Genomic DNA, 26,831 nt, shown 5'->3' with positions numbered 1-26,831 from the left:
TTTCAAAGTGTTGATTAAGCCCAATTGCATGTGACTGGCCTGTGTGACATTAAAAATCTACCTGGTGCTTTTCAGTTTCTTTGGGAAGGAGAATTTGCTCCCTTATATAGGTAAAGAGGAGGCTGAGTCTCCAGAGTCATGCCTAGAAGTAAGTCAAATGTGATTACTGTACAGAAACAGCTCTGATTTATGTGTTCTATTTATCTGGTTCCTCATCGACAAATTGCTTAGATTTCCCATTGTAATGCTACTGCTTCCACATAATAAAACAGTCATTAAATTAGTAATAAATATGCCAGCATCTCAAGACACACAGGGAAGGAAATGGGTTTTTATGGGAGACTTTGTTGCTTTTAAACATACTTCAGTGGTTTCATCTTTCCTATTCTAAGACAGCACTTGTACTGTCTTCGAGATCTTACAACTGGTAAAGGTTGTACTAGTACACAAGAGTCCTAGTATGCAGTTCTCTGCTTTAATCACAAAACTATAATTCCTCATTAGAGCTGGGATGGGAAACAAGAGTCCTCTTCAGGCTTTACATTCTTAAAATGCTTATTTTTCTTAAAATACATACATTCTTAAAATGCATATGATTTTATATGTACTACTTTTTCTTTCCTGCCCTTTTAGGTGGATTGAAGCCATGGAAGAAGCATCCATATTATAGCAGCTATCACTCAATGGACTTGGAATAAAATTCTCAGATTTCTATACATTCCCAGCAACCCTCTTCTGTCTTACAAACTGAACAGTGTATTTCAGGCCAACTGGCTATGTACACTGGATATGAACTGTTTCCAAATTTCTCTTTTTGCTTATTTCTTCTTACATCTGCATTTTTGCAAGGTGAAACTTCAAAATAGAGAATATTTATGGTGATCTTTATGTCTGTGCAAGTTCAACCCATACAACCCGTACTATATAAGCTTCTCCTCTGATCCCACAGTAAATTAAGTCTAACATCAAGACAAGAAAATACATGGAAATACTGACTACAGTAAGTAACAGGCTCAGTTTTACTTACTCTCGAGCACGATCATATTTCATTGGGTTGGTTTTGATGTCTGCCATGAAATGAGAAACAATGTAGTAAACAACAAACGCTCATTCAAAGCACTTTATTATTTTTATTGAACTACAGCTTCATTTTTTCACGTTTCTAAGGAGTTCTGTGGCCTAACTTATTACTCATCCATTAACAATGCCAGCATGAAATTATGCCTCGTGTATGCTAAATTGCTTCCACAGAAAACGAACAAACGACACATTCAATTTACCTGCTCTACCAACTCTTCACTGGCTGTGATCCAGGATAATTACTTACTATCAATTTCTAATTTTACACAGATCATGGTATAATTTATTTTAAAGGGTTTAATTTCATACCACTGCAGTACTTTGAAGTGCACTCCAGTAGCTCCGCAAATCCAGACACTGAATTATATCACTTCTTTCTAAATACTGCATCAGACTCAAACCCAAAGGTTATTTTTAATTTATTATAAACCTACAGACAGTTTTTATTTAACACTAGTCTACCTAGTAGTGTTAAGCTTTTTATCGTCTATTTAAATAGTCTGTCTTTATTTCCAAAGCTCCTGTTGTTTCTGCAGTTTCTGTTATGAAAAACGTCATGGGAAGTTTAACCCGTATAACCAGCACACCATTAGAATTATGCTGGTGAGCTCAAATGCACTTGTCTGAACCTGCTCTGTTGGAGTGCTCTGAACTCCTGTGGCTAAATGTATCTTAATCAGACTGCTGTTGTGCACCGCATCTCCACGGCTGGATTCTCAGCAACCAAGCGTCTCTATGACTTCAAAGACGCTGTGCTGCTTTACACCAGCTGAGGATATAGATCTCTGGAATTTGGGGGATTGGGGTTTTTTGTTGTTTTGGGGGTTTTTTGTTTTTGTTTTGGAGGTTGGGGTTTTTTTTTAGTGTTTTGCTGGATTTTTTTTTTATAGAGAAGGTTGAGAAGTGGAGTTCTAATCATTGTAATAAAATGGTTTTGTGTCCTATATTTGTCATAATATTTGACTGAGGAATAGAATGGCATTTATGATTAAAATATATCTTTTTATTAAAAATATCATGTTCAATAATTTACTTAAATTAAAATATATGGGAGGGGATTTTTATTACTTTAATTTTTGCCTTTCTTCAAGAAGCTTATTGGATATCTGAATTTTTGACCCTAAAAAAGTGTTTAGAATTGTCCATATTTTTAAAGGTCTATAACATGTGTCCAAATTATAAAGGTAGTTCAATTTATCACCTGGAAAAACAAGCTTAAAAAAAAATACACACCTACCACTAAATAAAAATATAGTTGGTTTGAGGTTTTTTGATACATCTGAGTCCGACAGTTTCACAAAACATAGGTTATCATATGCAAACAGAAACCAAGTACTAGAAAAGTAAAACTTTTCTATTGTTTAGTTAATGGATGAACACCGATGACAACTATTTATTTCATGTCAGAATCATGGCCTTGCTACCAATAGACTGTAAATGTGTATCCTCCTTTAAAAACATTTTCCATTGACAAAAAAAAAAAAAAAAAAAAAGAATGTTGAATACAGAGTAAGATCTCTAACCATGGTCCCAAAAACCCAAAACTACAGAACAACAGTATTATGAAGATTTAGGTGCTGACATTTAGTGACTGTTCTATGAAGTTTTTAGTTATAAGCAGGAAATGAATACATGAAAATATTTTGTTGTAAAAAATAAGATACAGTGCTATTAAACATTGTTTTAAGTAATGTGGAAAAATAAAAGAGCAAAGCATAACTGCAGTTCTACAGGCTTCTCCTTTGCATTATTTTTACCTTCTTTAATTCCAGCTTTGTAGTTCCAGTTACTGTTAACAGGCACTTACCTATTAACCAATTCTCTGACAAGCTAAGGAAGAGCATCAAATCAGAACACAGTAGTGGACGCCTCCTAGAAACAGGATTTAGGCCTAATTGCTATGATGAAGTGTTTCAGTCTGTACTGCGCTTACTTCCTGTAAAGCCCACCTACCAGTCAACTTTACTTCAGTTATGGACATAAATGGTCTCAACACAGCACAAAGAAAAGAGGAAAAAATGAAAATGTCCTACCAATTTCAGTCCAACAGTTAATCTAATTTGAGCAAAGCTAACACCAGAGACAGAATTTATCTTCATTTCAGAGTTAATTTTGAAAATTTTAACATCTTAGAATAGAGATATATACTCCGTTTACTATATGCTATTTACTTACAAGCAGCTCTTCATAACTTGTAGCTTGTATTACATCTTCAAAACAAATATTTTGTTCCACATCTTCATAAATGTTTCCCAAAAAATTCAGTAATAAGTTACAATGTACTAGCTACTCAGGCAATAGCTCAGATGCAAGCTGATCTTGTTTGTGGTTTCAGTGTTTTTCTGCTTATTTTCCTCCTTACTGAAAAGCATTAAGATTATTAGCCATTATCTGCAACTAATATTTAGACCTATCTTACAGTATATGCCTAGTTAAAATCTGTTTTTTAAATGGTTATTAAATTATTTTTCCAAGGCTAGGCTTCTCCTATTTGCATGCTACTTTGGTACAAAAGCAATAAAGACTACTTTGGCTGTAACCACATTCAGTGAATATCAATGCTTGTGAAGGTAAAAAAGTTCCAATACACAGCAAGGGGAAAAGGTATTCCCTTGTCACTTTGTGAATCTCCTACCTGCCACACTTAAAACACCAGTCTAACTTCTCAAGTTACTTGGGAACATAACATACAAACTTTTATATATTAAAAACAGTGAGATCCTTCAGTCTGGATAAAACCAAGACACCACTTTTGATCAAGTTTTGACAATAAAGTTTCTAGACTCCAGGGCAGGTTTACAATCCCTTTCAGAGAGACCCAAGTAAAATAAAATTTAAAAAATAAATAAAAATAAATCTTTCCTAGAAGAACTGTTTCTCAAATATTCTGAATGTCTTCCTTTTCTACAGAGCAGCAACAAGTACCAGGATACCTTTAAAGTTCACATGAAACAGTATTGTCATTCTTTGCCACGCTTTCTTTCTATTATTATTATTAATAATAAATACAAGGTTTTAACATTATTTTAATAGCTTTTTCTCCTCAGAGAAGTGTTGCAGCTGGTTTCTAATCTATTTGCTCTGGAAAGGCATGGAATATATTTTACATAAACATGCTTTGATTTTTTTCATCCTTTCACTTGTAGTACTACATTTTTATGTCCTTTCTTCACTCCTCTAAGTTAAAAGAAACTGGAGGACAATTTAAACTGCTTAGTAGTTGTCTGTATTTTCATTTCACATACTATATGCCACATGATTATAGAATCATGGAATAGTTAGGGTGGAAAGGGACCGTTAAAGCCCACCCAGTCCGACCCCCCTGCCAGGAGCAGGGACATCTCCAACCAGAGCAGGTTGCTCATCCAACCTGTCCTGGAATGTTTCCAGGGATGGGGCATCCACCACCTCTCTGGGCAACCTGGGCCAGGGTTCCACCACCCTCAGTTTAAAAAATTTCGTCCTTATGTCCACTCTGAATCTACCCTCTTTTAGTTTAAAATCTTGTCCTATCACAACAGGCCCTGCTAAAGAGTTTCTCCCTGTCTTTCTTATAAGCCCGCTTTATCATAGAATCATGGAATCTTTAAGGTTGGAAAAGACCTTCAAGATGATCAAGTCAACCATCAACCTAACACCACCATGTCCACTAAACCATGTCCTGGAGTGCCACGTCTATACGTTTTTTGAACACTTTCAGGGATGGTGACTCCACCATGTCCTTGGGCAGCCTGTTCCAGTGCCTGACCACTCTTTCAGTAAAGAAATTTTTCCTAATATGCAATTTAAACCTCCCCTGGCACAACTTGAGCCCATTTCTTCTCATTCTACCACTAGTTACTTGGGAGTAGAGACCAACACCCATAATCCTTTTGGTACCGGATTTGCCAGCAGACAAATGTGGTCTTAAAGAAAGCACCACAGGAACTGAAAATACTTTCTATCCATACTGACAGTTCTTAGAGGGTAGTCAAGTCCTGCAGTAATAATTGATTATGTCATATTGATAGGTCACTTTAGGTGGATTTTGGAGCAGGGTCAGGATTTTGCACTGCTCTTGCTTTTCACAGTCTTCAATGTATAGCAGTTGCATACTGCTCTTAAAACTGCTTTTTACAAATATTAATGAATGAAAAATAAATTTTCCAATATGAAATTTATTAAATAAAATGAAAAACTTTTTCTAGCTTATTCTCTGCAAAATTTCCCTTCAAAGTACAGCCACTAAATGACAAAACACCAATGATTCCTCACACCAACAACTTTTATCTCCTACAATCAGAAATACAATTCTCATGAGCAGCAGAGAGAACAACAAAATAAGTACAGCAGGACTACACAGACACTAGACTTCAAATGGATCTGAACCGCTTTCCCAGACTACACTGAGGTGTCAGGTTTATTACACTTTCCATATTCCTGCATGCCTTCTAGAATTTTTTGCCTTTCTTCTGATCTCTCCAAGAACCACTGCAGCATGCTGGCAGGCCTAACAGAGCTGCAGTCAGTGTAAGAGTTCACTGCTGACAAAGAGGTCAATAAAAATACCCAGTCATTAGCTTAATGTGATGTAAATCAGAAAAAAAAAAAAGCCTATATATACATATAAAGTCTATAAAGTCTGCTAAATCCATCAGCTTTCACAGCACTTGACTCAGATTCCTAACATTCAATTTCAGTGGCTAATGATACATTTTTCACCACAGTGGCGAGAAAGAGTAACTCTGAAAGTGTTTAACCATGTCAAAGGAAACCTTAATCCAACCCTGGATTGTCAATGAATTTGTATTTTGCCTCAGAAATTTTGAATCTGCTGTGCACGTTCATTAGGATAAAACAAATCTTTCCTCTGCCACATAACTGACTTCCTTTGTTTCAAATATTTTTAAACTACAAACTCGATTTTAAAAAAAGGTCAGTCTACTTGTACTTTCACAAAGCTATAACCCAGTATCAAACGAAAAGACCACGGCTATGCACATGTCTGAATGTGCACACAGTATCATGCAATGACTTCAGTACCAAAAGAAGGGCCATCAAACAGTTTGGTGCACAAGACAAAGGGATCAAGTGAGCTCCGATGTTGTCAATTACATGATGGAAACAGCAACTGCTATTCAAGCTCCTGAAGAATAAGCAACTCCAGTGGCACTATAAACACGGCATTTCAGGATGGAGAGAAGTCATTCAGTTCTCTAGTGTTCTCAATATCCTTGTAGCAGTGTGTCCTCTATTACTTTAGACTACACCTGGCTGCACTTACGCTCACAGGTTCACTAGAAATAAGTTTAAAGGCAAATGCCACAGATTGTACCCAGAGACAGCATTGCATCTTTGTCCTTGCACATTCTGGAGAAAACAGCAAATAGCATATAACAGATGCACAAGCAATACTTTACTTCTGACCACCACCTGAGCATCACAAGCGCAAGGAATCACTCTTTCCTCTTTCCAGAATAAAACAGCGTGTCATTAGCTAAATAACTGCATTTCCAAATAAACCAGTAAAACTATTCAGAACTCAGGCTGAAGCGAGATTTTTTTTCTGCAGTCGACAAAGTCTAGAGCAGTCAGCAAGCTCACTTTTGCTAAGAGACAACTATGGAGAAATGAGGGCAAAACCCCCATAGGATGGAGGTCACTAGCTTCCCTCAGCTCTGACCAGCCATGTACAAACTTGAACACAAGGCACAAGGACTCGCACTTCAAAGATTATCTACTAACACTTAAAACAGAGATTTAAATTGAATGTGGCATTAACAAGACCAAACAGTTGATACTGTTAAAAGCTTCTCAGTCACTTATAACTGTTGAATTCTTCCATGCTCCATGATACTTTGTCATCTGTCAGCTTTGCTCTTAAAACTTACCTCAAAAGTTTCAAGAAAATTCTATGAAAATTTAAAGTACCTGAACTGACAACTTAAAAAACAACAAACACTCCACAAAACAAACAAACAAACCACAAAACAAACAAAAACAAACAAAAAAAAAAAACCAAGAGAGAGCTACATTACTGTCAATCCCAAACATTTAAAACACATGAATAACCCCAAATCTTGCTTTTATTTTGTACTTCTTGGCCTTCCCTGACTTTTGAGCCCCTCTTAGTCCATTAAGTACTTTTACTGCCAACACCACCACCATGACCAGAGAGAGTTTTTGGCCTACGCCGTCGGTGCGCTTACAGCCCACCTCTGCACTGCCATGGTTCTCTCCTTCCACATCTGAAACACCCCTCCCTCCCGTAAGCGTGCACACCGCGCGTCTCACCGCTGGTCCGTGGTGAGTTCAATCTGTTCTCCCGGGCGAGGAGCAACGCCCCCGGTCTCTTCCCGCCTCTTCTCCCCTGGCAGCTTTGCAGCTCCTTTCTTCTCAGGCAACTATTCCCACAAAAGGGAAGAGCTAAAGCGTCCTTGTTATTAGCAGGAGACTTTGAAAAAGATCACCGCTAAAATCCCCCCTGAACTGTGGCTGGGAGCAGTTGAATACTTCCCGGCGGGAGCCGCGGCACGAGGAGCCGAGCCCGCGCTGGAGCCCGCGCTCCTGGCGGGAGCCGCGGCACGAGAAGCCGAGCCCGCGCTGCTGGCGGGAGCCGCGGCACGAGGAGCCGAGCCCGCGCTGGAGCCCGCGCTCCTGGCGGGAGCCGCGGCACGAGGAGCCGAGCCCGCGCTGGAGCCCGCGCTCCTGGCGGGAGCCGCGGCACGAGGAGCCGAGCCCGCGAAAAGCAGGAGGAGGAAGAAGGGGCAGAGAGGCCGATGTGGATGGTGAGAAAGCCGAAGACGCTTGGTACTGACTGCAACCCCCATAGCCCCGTGCATCGCTCTGAGGGCTGGAAGGGAGGGGGAAGGTAGAGGAGTCGGGAGAGGAGCGAAATTGAGCCTGGCAGAACGGGGCGGCAGGGGAAGGTGGTGTTTTAATCTCCGGCTTTCTCACCATCCAAATATTTTTAAACTAGCAATTAGTTAAATTCATTTTCCCCAAGTTGAGTCAGTTTTGCCCTTGACAGTAGCTGGCAAGTGACCTCTCTGTGTTCATCCTGACCTACGAGCTTTTTCATCCTATTTTCTCCCTCAGTCCCGTTGAGGAGGAGGAAGTGAGTGGCTTGGGTCAGCATCTGGCCGCAGTCCAAGGTCAACTCACCACAGTATGGTAGACAGAGTTAATTCTTGTCTTTGCTGCCAGCCTAGTTATTAACCTTTACTTGTAGTGTATATCAGTTCTCTTGGATCTTTTTCACCTCCAGCATCTTCTACTGATTTTATTTTTCTCCAGTCATAGCTAAAGCCAAAAAGGGCCTACACAAGCACTTTTGACTAATGCTCTTTTAGAAGTCCGTGTATATACATTTAGCAACTTTCAACACTATCTAATACAAAATTGCTTATTAAATAATTTAAGGGCATATAGTATAGTTCTATATTTCACTGAAGTTATTGCAAGAATTGCAGCAAAAATTGTCACTACCTTGATGCAGCTTTCTTCACTGCACTTTTAGTTGCCAACCTCAATGAGCACGGCGGAGCTGCATAGTGAAGAGGACTGCAGCCTGCACCAGAGCTCAGACTAAAACGGCTCCAAGGCCTTCTCTTGGTGGCAGAAACAAGGGAGAACAAGGAGACAACTCCTCCTGTCCTCTAAACCTTTCCTCAACTTGCCAAGCAGGAAGCAGAGAGGGGGGAAACAGCAATTAATCTCTGGCATTTTCCATTCTTCCTTTCAGTTAGTCAGACACTTGTTGGTAAGTGGAACAAGAGGAATTTGTGAAAGGAGAATGAAAGAAGATGGACAGCAACTGGAAGAGACACTGAAGAATATATAACCATTTGTTATCTTTAATTTGGTGTAACACAGAATTTTTAAGTTACGGTGTTTTTCAGTTATCAGCTAACTTTAAATAAGCCCACAGGCAAGACACTTGTCTCATTAGAGCACAGGCACTATATTTGTGTCAGCTACTTCTAGAGGCATCCAAAAAAAACCAACAACAATAATAAAAATAACAACCTGTCACTATCACAACCGATTACTGTTGAGCTGCAAATTCAACATTTCCAAAATTTGAAGAAGTTACGGAGTTTAGTACAACACTACACAACAGAACTCTGAATTTGTTCAGTTTTTAAACACAAGAAACAAACTAAATCACACACTGAGAAATTATGAGATACCATTATTTTTCCTTCCATGAAATCACAATACTATGAAAGCATGTACTTTTAATTTATGATCACTTCCACCTCCTCCCTCAAATCCTCACAGCTATCAATATATACCTTTGAACATTTTTGCAAGATAACACTAAGCATTCTTATTTGGTTTATTTTCAAATTACTGTGTAAAACTTCTAATAGGGTATCTGCAGGCTTTGCTTAATAGGATACACAATTCTCATTACTGCATTTTCATTTCACACTCTCACACACTTAGAAATGTGGAGTACTGAAAAGGGTTGAGAAAACTTGTGGGAAAATGACTTACCTGGTAAGCAACTACAGACCAGCTACTACAGAAAAGTGAACAAATGCCAAAACACAAACACCTAGGAAAGTTGTTATTGGGAGTCCTTCAAAAGTCCTGGCTGTCTGTATGCATCGTCTGAAAAGCTCAGATAGATAGAGGAAAAATACACCTTTAATGTATTTCTGTGTATGTAGCTTTCCAGGAATGTCAGTAACGGATTCAGTCATTGGCAACATTCAAAATAATACAGAATTACTGGCAACATTCAAAACTATACAGCATTTTGCTTTAAAAGACCAGAGCACTGGTCTAAGTGCACTATCCTACTTCTCAAAGTATCTCAGACCTTAGGCTTTAACAGACAAATAAAGTGTGTATTCTCAAAAGCACAATGATGTAAATAGACAAAAACAGCCTTTCTCTTGACGACTAGTTAGGCTCCAAAGCGAGAAACCTTCAGTGCAGTGTCCTCCCACAGCAAAATTCTCACAATGCACAAAATTCTAGAAGAGGGAGCCCTGCTGAAGCAGGCTGTACACTCAGCTACACATCCAACAGGGTGAAGAAAATGCTTGGAAATTATCGTCAGCGCACACTTGCCTTACGGGCCTGTGACCGCCAGTCTTTTCCATTCTCCTACTCCACTACGCCACAGCAATCCTTTCACAAGTACACATACATTTGGTTACCAAATATACTGTATTATGAAGAAAATCCTCCAGAAACCAAAATACCAGTTTGTGGAATCAAGTGTTTTAATTTTCCCTTGAGCCATGGAAGATTATCAATACATTTTGAAAGGATATTGCAGATCTTCAATTGTGCAGGTTTACACAAGAATCCTTGACAGGATTTGTAGGGCCTTCAGACATGCATGTTCTTATTTCCAGTCTTTCCTCAGACAAACCTCAAACTCACTTTAATGAGAATTCCGTTCATATTAAAAAAAAATGTACTGACAAGTCAGAAGTACATTCTTAAACACAACACTAGGGGCAGAACACTTTAAAAGGCGAAGAAACAATAGTGGTAAGGATGCAGGCAAAGAGAAGCAACCTTCCTAGCTAGGCCACCTGACTAACTGTCACACAGCAGAAGGGCACGGGGTATACAAGGTTATTGCTGCAGTGCCTATGAGCCCCAGAGTGCAGACTCCATTAGTTCTCAACACATAAAACCAAAAGAAAGACAACCTCTATCAAAACAGGTTACAATGTGACTGTAAGACAGAATAGATGCAGGTGACCCACACCAGTAACTAAGCTGCACTACAGAGTCTACCTCTCCAATTTATCAGATCTAAGCCAACAGGTAAATTCTCAAATGCACGAAGACCACTGACGAAGCTTTGTCATGATACCTGATGCACCTTTACCCAAGCCAATGAAAATAAAAAGCAAAACACGAAACTCCCAGGCACACTCTCACACACTTAGAAATGTGGAGTACTGAAAAGGGTTGAGAAGACTTGTGGGAAAATGACTTACCTGGTAAGCAACTATAGACCAGCTACTACAGAAAAGTGAACAAATGCCAAAACACAAACACCTAGGAAAGTTGTTATTGGGAGCCCTTCAAAAGTCCTGGCTGTCTGTATGCATCGCCTGAAAAGCTCTAAATTTAAATCCACTCCAAATACTGACAGCCAGAGATCAGAAAAGTAGAAAGGAACAAGTTAGCAGTCAAAAGCTACAGAAATGCTGGACCTCCCTTTTAAGAGGTGTGGGGAAGAGAATGTGCTAGTGAACACAAGCAAACGGATTTTAAATACATTTTATTATCGAGGAAAAATAACGTACTATTTCCCTGAAGAGCTCAAAATAATCTTAACTATAGAGATTTTGATATAAAGTAGAAATCTAACTGAAAGTATCCTAGTCTACTTCCTCCCCATTCTATATATTCTGATGTTCCTGCTCATAAAGATAACTCTAAAAATCAAAAGCTTCTTTACTCACTTGAGACTCTCCTCTGGTTTATTCAGCAAATGACAATCCATCACTGCAGACTGCAAAACTGAGCATAATCATTGGCAAGGAATACTAGGTCTTGTCAGAGAATTCTCTGACCACAAGATTTAAATACTCTTCTACCTAACCATGAACACAGCTGGTGTGAAAAAAATAATTAAAAGACAAAAAAAATTTGATTAATATTCTGACGGAAACATTTTAGGATAGCAAATAAAGGAAAAAACTGAAGAGTCTATTTAAATTTGCTTACAAACATGAATAGATGCACATCTCACAGCTGAAAGCCAAACTAACACCAATTTATTCCCTTAGTTTATTTCACTTTCAAAAAGGTGGGCTTTTTTGCCAAATCCTCTATTAAAAAAAAACCAACATGCTGTGCTTGTAGATGCTGCTCCACAAGTTATTATCCTTGATTTCTAACAAGGGAAGCACATTCCTACCCTAAAATCTAACCTACTTCTATAGTAAGGCTATTATGAGAACACTGAAAATCCTTAAAGGTATCTGTGTCACAAAAATGTATTTAAACCTTATGTTTTATGAAGAAAAAAGTGGTTTTGAAGGTATGTGCTTGTCCATATTTTGAAAACCTGAAAATTATAGAATCATAGAATAGTTTGGGTTGGAAGGGGCATTTAAAGCCCATCCAGTCCAACCCCCCTGCAAGGAGTGGGGACATCTCCAACCAGATCAGGTTGCTCAGAGCCTCATCCAACCTGGCCTTGGTTGGATGGGGCTCTGAGTATATATTCTGAATATATTCTTCATACATTTAACATTACAGTAGTGAACAAACACCCAAGACATTTTTTGAAACATATTCCTTTATTATTTATTGTAAACTCATCTGTAAATCACATGCTTTCATGTTATTAACTCCAGTTTTGTGACAATAAGACTGTAATCATAGGCATAGTTCTTTATTTCTCATATCCTTGCCCCACATAGCCAGCTCTAACCAAAAAAAAAAAAAAAAAAAAAACCCAAACAAAAAAAACCCAAAACAAATGAACCAAAAAATCAGGGCACTGACTGTGTAATACTCAAGCAACAGCATCTCCTGTGTAAGTGATTATTGCCTTCAGCTGTTATCTCTTCCATACATTTAGTTTCAGGAGTTACTATCACTTCACATCTGCCAGTTTTACTGTTAATTTGACCACTCCTGGAGTTAGTTTCTGCCAAACTTAAGATAAACTTCCTACAATTACTAAGTTCATTTTGATGGGAGTAGGTTAATATTTGACATACAAACGCAAGTTTTGACAGTGAACTGGGTTCACAGGTCAACATACAATAGCCTCAGAAAGAGATGACAAGCACCGAAAGGTGGGAAGCTCTTAGAGCACCTCAGCTGCACCCAAACCTGGCTCATGCCTACAGTCGCAGACTCGGAGGCAGAACAAGCTTCGCTTACAGCCCGCTCCACCAGGAGAGCCCTAATCAACGACACCGACTTTACAAAATGAAAGCAAAACTCAGGGCACTCTGGCAGTGGCTTTGGTGAAAGCCGGCATCAATGGCAAGCCTACCTTTGACTCTGCATCCTTAGCAAGACCCCCCTGTGCACCTAACAACCGCCGCCAGCCAACCCACCCCACCCACCCCTGCACATAACCACCGCCTCCAACAAACCGGTTCCACCTGCAGGCCACAGAGGAGCGACACAGGCGAGGGTCACAAGGGCCTGCCCCTGAACGGGGCCGGCATCTTCCCCTCGCAGTGCCCGAGCCGGGGGGCTGGGCGAGCGCTGGGACCTCCCGGGCCCAGGTGCCAGGTGCCCGCCCAGCGCCCCCTCCCGCCGGGGCGCAAGCAGAGGCCGGCAGAGGCCGCCGGGCGCGGAGCCGCCCCCCGCGCGTCGCGGACACCGCCGCTGCCCGCCGGAACGCTGGCGCGAGGGCTCGGAGCGGCTCAGGTAGCCCCTCCCCGCGCCTTCCCCAGCCCCGCCCCGCGAGGCGGACGGGGGGGCCGCGGCCGGCCTGGCGTGGGGAAGAGGAAGCGGGGAAACGCTCTCGGGCGGCGGCGGCGGCGGGCGGGGTCACGAACTCTGACCTTTGACAGGGGCACGGCACACAAAACAAAACACCACCCCCCCCCCCCCCACCGCGCGGCCCTGTAATACAGACTCGGCCCCCCCCCCCCCCCCCCCCGCGGACCCCGTTACCCCCTCAACGCCGCCGCCCTTACGGGGGGGGAGGGAGGGCCGCCGCTGGGCACCGTCACCCAACACCGGCCCGCCTGGGCCCGGGTCAGGGTCACCGCCAGGCCACGTTTGGCGCCAATTCCTGAGGTAAAGATCGTTTTTTAAAATTGAGGCGGCCCGGTTGGGTTTCTTTCGTTGGGGCCAGGAAGAGGGAGGGGGCGCGGGGAGGTGGCATCGGGACCCTGTTCGGGACACCCGCGCAAGCGGCAAAGGGGAGGGATAACGCTCGGTTTAATGGGAGGGGGGATTTTAAGCCTCCGGTATTTTGTTGGTAAGCGAGAGCCGGCCGTGCCGTAGGCTGGCCTACGGCTCCTGGAGGAGAGAGAGAAAGATAGAGGACCATTGCGAGCCGCTGGGTCGATCCGATGCGGGTGTCCCGTTGCGGAGCCGCTGGGCTGGAATGCGCGCCGCCTGAGGTCGAAGCCGCTCTGGTCCCGGTGAGGGCAGTCCGCTGTCCGGAGCGGGGGGGAGTGGGGGTGAAGGGTTGCAAGGGCGGTGGTCGCAGCGATGACGAGCTCGGGACATGGACACAGAGAGAGAAGATGGAGTCTGAGCGGGCGGAGGCGGCGGCTTGAACCCGACCCTTTTACCTTTGCCACCGGGAGGGCGGAGGGGAGGGGGCGGCGGGTACTTTGCATACGGGGCTGAGACCGCCGCCATCTTACCGGCCTCTTCCCTACTGCCATGCCTGGGCCTCTCATAGCCTGACATAAGGATATACCGGAGGGGAGGGGGCTTAATGGCGGAGGCAGCAGCCCCGCCTGGGACTTGGCCGCCAGCCAGCGCCGCCATCTTATACTTAGCCGCGTCCCTCCGGTGTTTTCCCTCTCACTCGAGAGGCGGGGCCACCGGCTTTACCGGCGGTTCCTTCAGCCAATCGTGGCATGTGCGGGAGCGCTGCGTCTTCGAGGAGGTCATTGGTCGGAACGGGAGGTGGGAGGGAGGGAGGGACGTGGCTTCATGGCGCGCGGGGCGCCAGCTGCTGGGAGGGTGTTCAGTAGCGGGCCACGCGGGGGGGGGGGGGGGGGCGGGGGGGCGGGGGGCTGCGTGTCGGCGGTCTGCGAGCGCGCCGCAGCCAATAGGGGCAGGCGGCGAGCGCGGCGGGAAAGAGGCTGCAGGGCGGTGGCTGCAGGGCGACGCTGTGGGAGCTGCTCCGGGCGCTGCTCCGGGCCGGGGTCTGACCTCGCTGTTTTCTCTCGTGTTCGTCGTTACAAGGATTCCTGCCCGCTTCCTGCCGCAGTGGCAGTGTAACGGAGGTTCCTGGGAGAGCCTACCCTGCGGGCTCCGCCTTCCTGTCTCCTCAGCCTCCCGCCGGGGAGAAGCGTGCTGGCCTGCTGCTCGATGTAGCCGAGGCGAGCGCGCGCAGTATGAAGAAAGCGGCTGCCTTAAGATAAAGGAACAAATTTCATTAAGCTTGAATTTGGCCCTTTGCCACGCCATCCTAGTAGGGCCATAACCACAGGATATCTCAAATAGAGTGTATGACCTTCTCAGATTTCACTGCAACTTAGGGGGAGATTAATGGTTTTATGCCATGTTTTGTACAGCAGGCTATCAACACCTACTAAGTTGACTGATACCCTGTTACAGTAAAAATATTTTTTAGGTGCTCTATTTGCAGTTTTTAAGTTCTACCTTTTTTTTTTTTTTGTCAGTTTGGTTTTGGGGTTTGTGGTTTTTTTTTTCCTGATGAACTCCCCTCAGGGGCTTTCCTAGGAAGCTGATTTTGCCTTGTGTCCTGTTGTGGAAGTCAACATCGTTTACAAGCGTACTTGGCATGGCTCCGTCTCTGAGCTTCCAGTTTGATTTCGGCAGATAGCCTCAGCTTACTGCTGTTTTGGGAAGGTCAAAAGTACAAAAACGTGGGCAGATAACACCACCAGCAGCAAATCTGTCTGAGCCTTACCACAGCAAGGACTTCATTGGGTCTTAGAAAGGTATTCTTATGACCAAAATGTCTTATCTTCCTTCATCTTAAAGCACTGAGAAAACAGCATGTTATGAGCATATGGTTATCTTCCTTGCTGAACATCAAAAATGAATTCAAAATAGGAGAAAACACTGAAAATGAATTACTAAATAACTGCGAGCTGCAATATTAAATGAGTCTGGTGGAAGTGGTTCATAAGCTTACTACGCAAGGTGAACACTTGAATAAAAATGACAAGCTGTATGAGAAACTAGCATAAATATGATTTCCATAGGGAATGTCTCAACTTTGATTATGCATTGTTACAAATAGTCTTCTGTTGACATATACAAATTAATTTTCACATTTAATTTACCATTATATGATTTAATCTTTTAAACTTAATGAATTTTGACATTTTCAACAATCTTAGTGTTGTAGAAGTTGCATTTGAATGTTGCTAGAGACACACATGCTTTTTTTTTCTGTTATGTGTTTTGCTACTGTTTGTAGTATTTTTTAGTTTTATTTTAAATGATTGCTTTGAAAGTACCAACAGAAAGTTTTCAATAAAACCTCAAATGGGCCAGCATTCAGGAATGCCTTTTCATTACCTACCACTGGGTCAGAATCTGAAATCTGGCTCTCTAATGAGCAAGTCACACTTAAAAACTGTAGGCGCAAATTAGACATCTGAATTAAATTTATCCTTGAAGAAACACAGCCCTAATAATGATAATTAATGTTTCTTCCTTTTTCTATTTGCTTTGTCTTTTTTTTTTTTTTCTAAACCGTGAAGAGTGTAAAGTTGAAGGTACAGATACTCACGATAGAATAAAACAATTCTGCAGTATTTTCTCCTCAGAGTGATAAATGATAAAAATAGATTAGATAATAGAAAATACATTAGAAAATACATTTTAGATATGACATTTCATTTCTCTTATTGTGCAAGATTACCATAAGAATATAGATCAACATGGCAGTTTGACAGAATAACTCAATAAAAATTTACTCAAAACAGCATTCTTAGATTGCTGTTTCCTTGTTCAGCATGTAGTATAGAAGCAGTTTAGTTGTAAGGTTTCTTGTCCCTTAAGTTGAGAAAAGTGCCTTAGAGATCTGTGAATTCCACAAACTGCATTAGTAGGTGACGTTCAAATTAGTCCTGTCTAATTTATGAAATGAACATCTCTTCTTTGCAGCTTAAACAATAGAGTGAAAACAGTATATTAGACGCTTTATATAGTAAAAGAATAACTATGTGCCTCAGCTTTTTGAACAGTATGGTTCCAGTATGCATGTACTGTACATATATGTGTATATGTATGTGCGCGTGCACACACACGCATTCATGGCATATTCTCTTATTTGTCAGATAAGTCAAACAGTATTGTAAATTATCAAAAAGTCATATCAGTGCTTTCTTAAAAAAGAAGAAAAAACTAACTTTTGTGCCTGATGGAAGTTGCTGGCATCTTTTCAAACAGGTTCTCTAATGATCTTGTTTCACCATGGCAACCAATATGGAGGTGCTGGCTCAGCAGGTGGCTGAGGTGAGTGACAGATGATATCACAACAGTTGGTATATGAGCTTTTGAAATGAAAAATGTATTAGGGAGTCCTTACTGTTTATAATTAAGCATAAATGGAACAAAATCTTTATAGATCAGTATTGCTTTACACTTGGGAACAAACAGGAAAACAGTGCAACCTATATGTGGTTTGTTTACCTTACTTCATTCTAGGGGCCTCCGTATTAGGAATGCAAGTAGGAAATTCAACATGAACTATAGAGAAACTTGGCTGCATTATGGATTGTATAAAAAAATAATACAACAAAATTTCTGGTCATTTGATAATTCATTTTGGACATGAAAGATTTCTGCTCGTCTGTGGAGTTGTCATCTAAATCTAGAACAGTGTTTGAAGTTACCTGTTTTACTTAAGCACTATATTGAATTTACAGTAGGGTGATTAATTTAAATCAGACTTAATGTTTTCTGCCTACATGTATGAGAAAAAGAGCACAAAATTCACTTAAAGTGATATTGAGTGGTATCTTGTCTTGATATGTATTCACTGAAGCTTGGATGCTCAACAGGTAAAATATCTGAATCAACTCATAAACACTGAAACTGTATGTGATCATGGCCATAGAAAATAACCTATTTATCTCCTTCAGTATGCAAACGTCAGTCAAAAAATAAACTAGAATTTTTGTCTTTTTAAATCTTTTTAAATAACCATCAAATTTACTATGATTTGTTATATGATTACATAATTAAGGGATTTCATAAATAACAAAGAGCAGGTAGGCTAACAGACCTTTGTAAACAAGGCCGCTTTCCAGACCTTAGTTTGGGTTGGTTTTTGACCTATTGAACTAAGATTACACTTGGATATATAAGAAATATTTTTAGGTCAATAAGAAGCTCTCTTTATAAAGGAAATATGTGTGTCATTGTGTTTTCAGAAATGGATTTGAGATTCCCTACTTAGAGCAATTTTTTTCCAAAAAATTTTGGTTCCTTTTTAAGTAGTGTGGAAAATGGCCTACTGCATATCCTGATGGAAATTACATCTAAGGAGTAGTTTCAAATAACTCTTAAAATTTCACACTGAAAACCAACGAGGAAATTTTCACTCTCGTTTGCTATACCAGCTATCAATTTTGCAAGTTGCATTTTTTAAAAACACTTTCAAACAAACTTGGAAATAAAAACCTGTAATGGAAATACTGGCAAACCTTATACTATTTTGGTAGAACTTGAGTGCTATGATCACATCTAAGGCACATAAAATATGTGACATTTGTAATTCCTCGTGCAGGAAGTGCACCGTGGTAACATAGTGTGATGGTTGTATCTTGCCACTGGAGAGATCGCTCCATCTCAAGAGTGTATGAAGCTCTGTGATTTCTTCCTGGCCGGTGGGTAAATAGAGGGCTTCATCTCTTTATAGTATTCGACTCCTCCTTAAATTATATGCCTGTCCACTGCATAACACCATGAAAACTTTGTTCATGGAAAAAGAGTTATAAGCAGCATTATCTCATTAAGAATTGATTCTATGACCATGTTAACCTTAAACCATTTCTTTATGAATGGCTGGCTGTCTGCTATTTGTGTTGTCAGTCAGGTACAGTTTTTTTTATACAGGTAAATACATTACTAGTTTTCTTGAAGTAGGCTAAAATTCTGTATTCATACTCACTGTTTCTCAGAGAAAATGCAGCATGAAACTTGGCACTGGCTTTAAAAATGAGAGGCTTTTTTGGAATATAATATTTTTAGTCGATGAAAATTAAATGGAAAGAGAGAGTCATTAATCATGCACTGAATTTTAAGTTATGGATGATGAGATATAAGTTGCAAACAGGATAAGTTAATGCAAATATTGGCAGGTTTAGCTATATCTGCATAATTTTTTTCAACATAATTGTCACCTTTGTAGTGCATGGGTTTATTGAGAACTGTGATGCCAAGCACCAAATCAGGCTGTCATGCAAATAGGCCATGTGTTGTTTTTCTTTCTTGAACAATAGTTCATGAGGTTTGTTTTCCACGAAACTGTCAATATGTCACAGAAGTTACTGAGTGCACTCAAGTACTGTGTGTATTTTTGTACTTATGCTATTTTTAGGACTTTGTAAAATTGTCCTTGTAATGGTTCCAAATTGTTTCCCTACTTTTGCTTGCTTCTGCTTTATATCAGTGTTGCTTGTTGCGTTTTTCCAACTGTGTATTTCTGAACAGATTGTGTGAGAGAGTTCCATTTTTAGTGCCTGCTATTGCCTTTACTTACAGTTCGTGAGACTGGAGAACAGAGAGCAGCTAGGGGATTCAGAGGGAATTTCAGCAGTTCAATTCCTCCTCATCCTGAGTAGCTTTTGAAAAGCATAAGAAGTACTTCAGCTTTAAGGCAAAAATAAGTAACGCTGCTTTTCTAAAGTATTTATTTAGTGCTGTCACTATGCCATAGTATCAGTGGCCCAGGTTCAGTCCCAGCACCAACTTAGATTTGATTTGCATATTGCTTAAGAAAAATGTGTTTGGTTAGGAAGTGGAGATGCATTGCTTGTGCTGTGCCTTGGTTTTTAATGCAAAGTTTTTAAACAGAGCTGTCACTGTGAGGAGGAGTAAGGGCTGTTTCCTCTTTCTGACATCAGCTCTGATGTGATCAGGAATAACTGTTAGTAGTTGCTAAAACTGTCCCCTTCCAGTTCCATGACAGCCACAAACTATTCCCAGTGCATCCTTTTCTCTGTCAGATGCTATATGGAGAGAGTCACAGGAGATGACTATTGAGCCCTATGCTTACTGTGATCTCGTTTATGCAAGCTATGTTGCTGGAGGATTTCAGTTGCTTTCAGTTCCTTTAGTGCCCTCATAAGAACCTATTAAAACCTCGGGCCTTTCTGAAAGTGTGTTTTGCCATGAGACTGAAAAAATACTGGATATCTTTGTCACATTAAGTATTTTCTTGAACTTCTCTGTCAGATCTCTCTGACACATTACTTCATAAGTAGTTCGGAAATTGAGATTTAAGTCCAGATGAAGCACAGTGTGCTGAAAAAGGAGAGTAGAAACATTGCTGTTCTGATGGAATAAGTATTTGTTTTGTTGTAAGCATTAATGAAGTGTAAAATAAGACCATTTATGTTTAATATTTTAGTATTATTGTTGGCCACTTTCTCGTTCCTGGATGAATTTTCATGGTGTAGTTTAGATGCTGAGTCTTCTCAAACAATTTTTAGTTCAAATATAGCTTTTCTCAAGTTACGGTTAACTGCATACGACCAAGACATACCATCAGCCTGAGAGGTATCTCACACAAAGTGCGTATTGCAGTAATGAGATCCTACATGGCTTATGCAGTTTGGCAGCCTCTGAATTAAGGAATGTTACCAGATGTGGCATAGTGCTGATGTAATATAGGTGTTGGGGTGTTAGATAAGAGGTAGTCTGACATCTTTTAGGATGCAGATATGGCAAGAGTTGCAGCTTCTTCTATTACTGTTGCCTTCATATGTCTCATTCAAGACCTTGCACCACCGTTCTGTTAGGGCAGTTAAACTGCAGACAAGTTCTTCCCTGGTAGATCTGAATTTTCTCTGCCATTCTACAAAGGGTCCAAGTAGTCAGGACAGATAATTCCAAAGAGTATAACTGAAACTTTTTTTAGGTATACTTTAACATCTGTGAAAAAAATATATTTGGACATTTCCAGGCAATACATACATTTTTCATAAATGCCTATTATTAAATAAATAGCTAAGGAAGTTCTTTAGGAAAAATATCTATAACAAAATAAGTCTGTCTAATTTGATTTGAGATGTAGCATTTTTTATATTGTAAAACTTGCTAGCATATTTTTCATTTAAATTCTTTAACTGTTTTGTGAGAGAAAACTTGTAAAAAATAATTTAAATTTGCGGATGCAGTTGAGCATATTTGGTCTGTGATTGCTTAACTATGCCTCACTTTAATTTCTGTTCTCTTTTCTATGATATTAATTATATCTCTGAAATTGGTTTATACCTAGTGAGAACTGACCAGTGTATTCCAGCATTACAATTGCTTTGGCTTTTAGTGGCGTGAATGTAGGAAATGTTCTTCTACTTAATAGAGAAGCTTAGAGGCTTTGAAAACTCCTCCACTCTATGGCTGATTGATTATTCCTTCAATATATTTCTCAAATACTGCTTTCATAATCAATGTGGTAATGGGGAAATAAGCTACAGAAGAGTATTGAAAATTTGGTTGATAAGAACAGAAATTAATTAGATATATACATATACTATATGGCTATGAAGAAACCTTACTTATTTCAAAGAACATAAAATTAATGAAATGGCTAGAGAAGCTTATCTTCAAAGTACATATTTCATATATGCATATATATATTACATATGCTTATATATCAGAAATTTAATATAATATGATTGCAACTAAAATGTAGAATTAAAGTTAACTACTTTACTAAAATATTAGGAAAAATAAGTATAAATATACAAATTTTAATATATACATTTTTATGTATATAAATGACAAAATGATTAATAAATGAAACAGAAGAAGCCGAATTTAATTTTGCGAGCCTTCAAAATGCTTCTGATTGCCAAATACTTGGTTTTAATTTAATGATGAAAAAGGCAAGACAGACGATAGGTATGTTTTTAGTGTATTTTTATATTTCTTGAGCTTCATGCAGATACTCTGTCATTTAATGCAAATCATTATTAATTAATTTATATACACTTCAGCATATGAAATTGTTGCCAGTGGTACTTGTTGGTGTTAGAGCCCAGGTGAATGCACGTCCTCTGCTGATTGGTCCAAAACAGACGATTCTCCAGTCTTGTCCTCAGCTTCTGTCTTCCAGTGGTATACCAGAAGTACACTTGGCATGATTCATGAAACTGTTTTGTTCACTCAGTCTGTGTAAAACTAGTATTTGCAATGTGAGTGCTAAAATGAAAATATCAGTTGCATCCTCATGGACTTTTAAGGAAATCACACAGTCGTTAAGCCTGAGATGTTTTTAATGTGTACCAGATAGGTTTGTTTAGTGTTGTGAATCTGTAAACTGCTTTGAGAGATGTGGAGTCTTTTTAAGTCCTAAAATTATGTTTAATACTGATTGCTTGTTCCTCTTTTCCCCTCCCTTCAGTTGATACAGATCGAATTTCACAATCCCTGTGCACGTTAGCAAAAATCCAGTACAAGATAATGGTTCCAGTCTTCCGCAAGCACATGCTGGATAGGTCACGGGCATTCTTATAATGACATTTTCAATGACTGAAATACATACAACAACCAAAATAAGACTCTAAATAGAATGATAGATAACTGAACTAATTTCTGAAGAGTGTTTTCCTGTGAAAATTAATAGGTACATTAATTTCACAACTTCTTATTAATTTAAGGGCCCCTCTGTTATATTAAACATAACATGTACCCTTGGAAGCATTGTTCTATAGCAATGTCACTGTTGAAATACTAGAAACTCTAAAGTTACAAAATATGAACTCTGCATCGCTATGGATGTTTATTATGGTAGTGTAGTTGATGTCCTATAAAAATAAAAGTGAATGCCTTTGTAGCTGCAGTATTTCTGTGCAGCATGTAGTACTTGAGAAAGTTCCATCAAAAAGAGAATTATCAGGCCCTAAAATCTAACATTACTCTTAATGAAAGATGCATTTAATGTATTTTATGTTTCTTGCTCAAGTCTTTGAGATTTTGTGTTTGACTTAGGCAGTTTCAACAAAGCTGTTAACTACAGTAGTATACTATAGTTGATAGGTTTCTTATTTCAGATTTCGATTACTTTGTTAGCTTGTCTTTTTATTCAGAGAACAAGCAACTTTTAGTCTTTTTTTTGCTGACTATGTGTTTTTTTTATCACTTCTGCTTAAGCGTTACAAGGATTCTGCCTTCTCTTTGCAATACAGCTATTCCAGACTTCAGAGTTGGGAAGTCTGCTTCTGAATGGAGGATTATGTAGTGATAAAGCAGTATTATATTCGGGATTTGGTTTTTAAGCCAGGAAAGACAGCTTCTAATCAGGTATCATAAATGTCTTTCCTGAATGAGCTGGACAAATAAAAGGCTAGAGTAACAAGTTTGTGAAGTGTGATGTCAGATAATAAGCACAAGGAAAATCCAACTAAAATTTAATTGGGTTTTCTCACATTTTAGTTATAGTACTTTCTGCTAAACTAGATACAATTAGTTGCCATAACATTTACGTTGTACTCATGCTTAAATACACTCCTGTACTTACAGTAATTATTAATAGATACTATTTTTAGAGAGTTTCACAACGGATGATTGTGTTTTCTATCAAGTTAAGAGCCTAATTTCAGTACTGAGCATATTTCTGTGCTAAGATTAGGCCTCCTTAAATTAAAATACTAGTGCCACTTAAAGACCTAGGTCATGCATTTGTTGCATAAGGCTTTGTAGCGGAAGTCCACTGCATTCAAGTTTACTATTGTAAAACTTGTCAAGTTTTACATGGTCATTTTTTTACAGAACTCCATGTACCATAACTTTACCAAATGTTACTTTATAAGAATTTAAAAATATTTTCTCTTTTCACCCATTTGTCAGCCTTCACTGCAGCCTCATATGAATGTTTTGTCATAGAGTTTAAACTGATTAATCACACATGTGTCATGAACTTACTGTATGAATTCTTAAGTGTATTAAGACTGATGATGCTACTTCATATTTGAGGGCCCTGGACTAGTTTAGAAATGCCTATGTTCCTTTAAATAGGTTCGCTTAATGAACTTTAAGGCTAAAGATGCTCCACAGAGAATGTAGTGGATTTTCCTTTCAATTTTGCTGATTTGAAAATAATTCAAGATACAGGCAAACTCTTTTCTCAGATTTAATTTTGCTGTTTTACCATTTTCAGAGAGGGAGCAGGTTAAGGAGCTTGAGAACAGGGTGAGGGGGAAGCTTGATAACCTGGTACTATCTTCCCCAGCTGAAATTAATCTTACTATTAGACAAACTCCTTCAGCAGCTGGCAAAACAGCAGGAACACCTCGATTCTGCTTCCTTGGTTACACGGAATGATAGTGCACTTGACCTTCAAAGGAACAGGGTCACAGAGAGGGCATTTTAAAACAATCCGGTGATTGGAATCCTCAGTAATGGAGACTGGATGAAAATATCTGTGGTTGGACTGAAAGTGACCTCGGCATTTCTCTCGGATTGTTTTGCCCTCAGAGGTTTGCTGGGGAAAAATGTAAATAAGATTGCAGGAAGAATTTGACACTGTAAGTACTAGAGTCTGTACAGTGTACAGCTAGAGAGCTCCAGGAAGCAAACAGTGCTAATTGTATTAAAGCAGATTATTTTTCTCCTGTCTCTTAAAATAAGTGTATTTGATATGTTTTGTGTAGGGAAATGAGGGGGTTTGGAGCTATCTTTTACATTATGTGTATTATTGTCTAACTATGTCTAAGTCACAGTTTTAGTGGTTACTTTTAAAGGATTGTTGATAAGGCTTCCGTAAAATGTGTTGCGCTGAAGTTTTCTGTGGTCTACAGCCAACAGAAGTCTCATTTGAGACTCTTTCCAGTCTTAACGAAATTGAAGTGGATTTAATTTTTTAAGATTTATTTTCGAATTACAGGATTGTACCACTTTGGAGGACGAAGTTTTTGCATGTGCAGCTTCCAAAGCGGTTGATTTAAACATGATACAGGTTTCATGGTGTCAAGTTTCTTCTCAACAACAGATTAAATAGTCAGTGTTGTGTTTAATCCTGTAAGTGAACCTAATATAATGCTAAACTGTATGACCTTCCTGGTATGGGTACTTAAAAGCCATTTGCTTTTAAAATACTTTGATTCAATTTATTTGGGAGTCTAATTAATGATAGGTTAATTTTTCCTGTAGTATTTATATAACCTCTCTGAATTTAACCCTTAAATCTCTGACAGCTTTTTGAGTGTTGCATATTCTAAGACTACTATTCTTTTTTTTTCTTCTTCTTTTTTAAAAAATATTTTTACTTAAGAAGTAAAATTTGGTGCAGTTGACTGGGTAGGACCATAATAGAGTATCACATATGTATCTATTCTGATAATTTGTAAGTGTGTGACAAGGTAGTAACTGTCAAACAAAACGACCAAAGATTTTTTTTTTTTCTTCTTCCCTTCACTCTTGTAAATTCTGTATTTCAAAAAATAGGTTAAATTTTTGCATTTATTTACCATGGTTATTGTTCTACTGTCAACAAATGCCATGTGTAATCACTCTGGTGAATAAACTTGAGATTTTTAGTAGCAGTCAGTCACTCTTTTTATTCCACTGAGTATTAAATAGGCAAGCCTGAAAAGAAGGCAAAATTTTGCATTTCAGAGTCCTGCACCATCCTGAGTATGTACGCATGTTATGAGTATGAAAATAAATTAATATGTGCACACTGAAGCATTTATTGGTTTTAGACAAATTGTTCTCCATTGATGCACTGTATCTTCTCGGCCAGTAGAAGACTAAAATATTGTCTGTTTTCAGTTTAATAAATATATGTTCTTGAATACTTAAATATGAAAGTGACATTGAGATATAACGGCAGCTGGTCTCAAACTTGCTTAACTTTATAGAGAAATCACTGTTAGGCTTAAGATAATCAACTAGTCATGCCGTGAGGATGAGAAATAACTCGTATTAAGGGAGACTGGAGTTGATCAGTAAAAATAACCTTTATATGGGGACGTGGTCTACTCCATAAATACTGAGAAAGTGTTTTAAAGCCTAAAGCACTAGTTTTTGTATTGACATGGTACCTGGAACCACTGTTGCACACTAGAACCCCTTTGCAGCAGGTACTTTACAAACTCAGAAAAAAATAAATGGTTGTTTAGTCCCTGTTTGCAGAAGAATTTCAGTGCAGTTACCAGATATATATATACTGGCATTCTTTTTAGAAGTTGCTATAATCCTTGAACAATATTGAAAAGTAGATCCCTCTATTTGTTTCCGAGGTGCCCACAGTGCATTGTGGTGTAAGGTTTGAAGCTGCTTCAAAAAAAAGGCTAAGGATTCTATAATTGAAGGTGAAAGAATTGGAAAACACCCTTTAAAGGGTGAATAGCTTAGATAAGGAGGTCACTGTTCAAATGTGTCCTCTAAGAGTCTTCAGTTTGGGAGTCTAGATATTTTGATTTCTGCTACCAGGTGCCTGTTACCCTCCAAAAATTAGAACATTCTACTGTTTCTACATCTCTCCTGTATATTTTCCTCATTTATCATACAATTTTGTGACTTGTGTATTAAAGATAATTAGAGATAGTATGTTTGCTTTAGGTTTTACTTTTACAGTATATGGGACTACTTATGGTAGGCAATAGGAGAGTAGAACAGTATGGTTCCATTAAGTGTTGTGTATTTTAACACCTTTGGTTCCCCAAAGAGATTGCAATAAATGTTCCTTGCTATCCAAACTGGTTTTTTCTTTCTTTACATCACAAATGAACTTTTTTTTTGCATATTGAACAAGGAAAGCTTAGAAAATCAAGATTTTTCCATGCGAGCTTAAATAACGACTAAATTGACACTATTTTGTTGTCCAGCTATATAGGTTTTGATGAACAAATAATTCCAAAATTGTTTAAAAGAGGATTTAATAAAAACAACTTGTAAGCTTCTTGGTTTTGGCCACATGTCACTGT

The 26,831-nt window shown here is 39.3% G+C and overlaps 2 protein-coding genes across 15 annotated transcripts in view; both read left to right on the top strand.

Annotated features, from left to right (window-relative positions):
• Nucleotides 1-2,804, top strand: part of FGD5 (FYVE, RhoGEF and PH domain containing 5) — a 105,337-nt gene extending 102,533 nt beyond the window's left edge. For both annotated transcript variants that reach the window (XM_086755451.1, XM_086755450.1), the window contains exon 21: nt 634-2,804. In XM_086755451.1, coding sequence (XP_086611577.1) covers nt 634-670 — 37 coding nt within the window. In that variant the 3' untranslated portion in view covers nt 671-2,804. The remainder of the gene's footprint in view (nt 1-633) is intronic.
• Nucleotides 2,805-13,416: 10,612 nt separating this feature from the next.
• The window catches only part of NR2C2 (nuclear receptor subfamily 2 group C member 2), a 46,293-nt gene continuing 32,878 nt past the window's right edge, over nt 13,417-26,831 (top strand). For 2 of the 13 annotated variants that reach the window (XM_086755253.1, XM_086755251.1), the window contains exon 1: nt 13,833-14,159. In XM_086755253.1, coding sequence (XP_086611379.1) covers nt 14,088-14,159 — 72 coding nt within the window. In that variant the 5' untranslated portion in view covers nt 13,833-14,087. Of the gene's footprint in view, nt 13,435-13,687; nt 13,810-13,832; nt 14,160-15,377; nt 15,660-17,121; nt 17,188-18,463; nt 18,564-26,831 lie in introns of those variants that run through there. The other 11 variants (XM_086755245.1, XM_086755241.1, XM_086755252.1 and 8 more) reach the window with 10 other exon arrangements.

This window comes from Chlamydotis macqueenii, chromosome 10 (assembly GCF_036417535.1).
Source record: "Chlamydotis macqueenii isolate bChlMac1 chromosome 10, bChlMac1.mat, whole genome shotgun sequence".
In the NCBI taxonomy this organism is placed as follows: domain Eukaryota; kingdom Metazoa; phylum Chordata; class Aves; order Otidiformes; family Otididae; genus Chlamydotis; species Chlamydotis macqueenii.
This window is presented reverse-complemented; position numbering and strand designations above follow the sequence as displayed.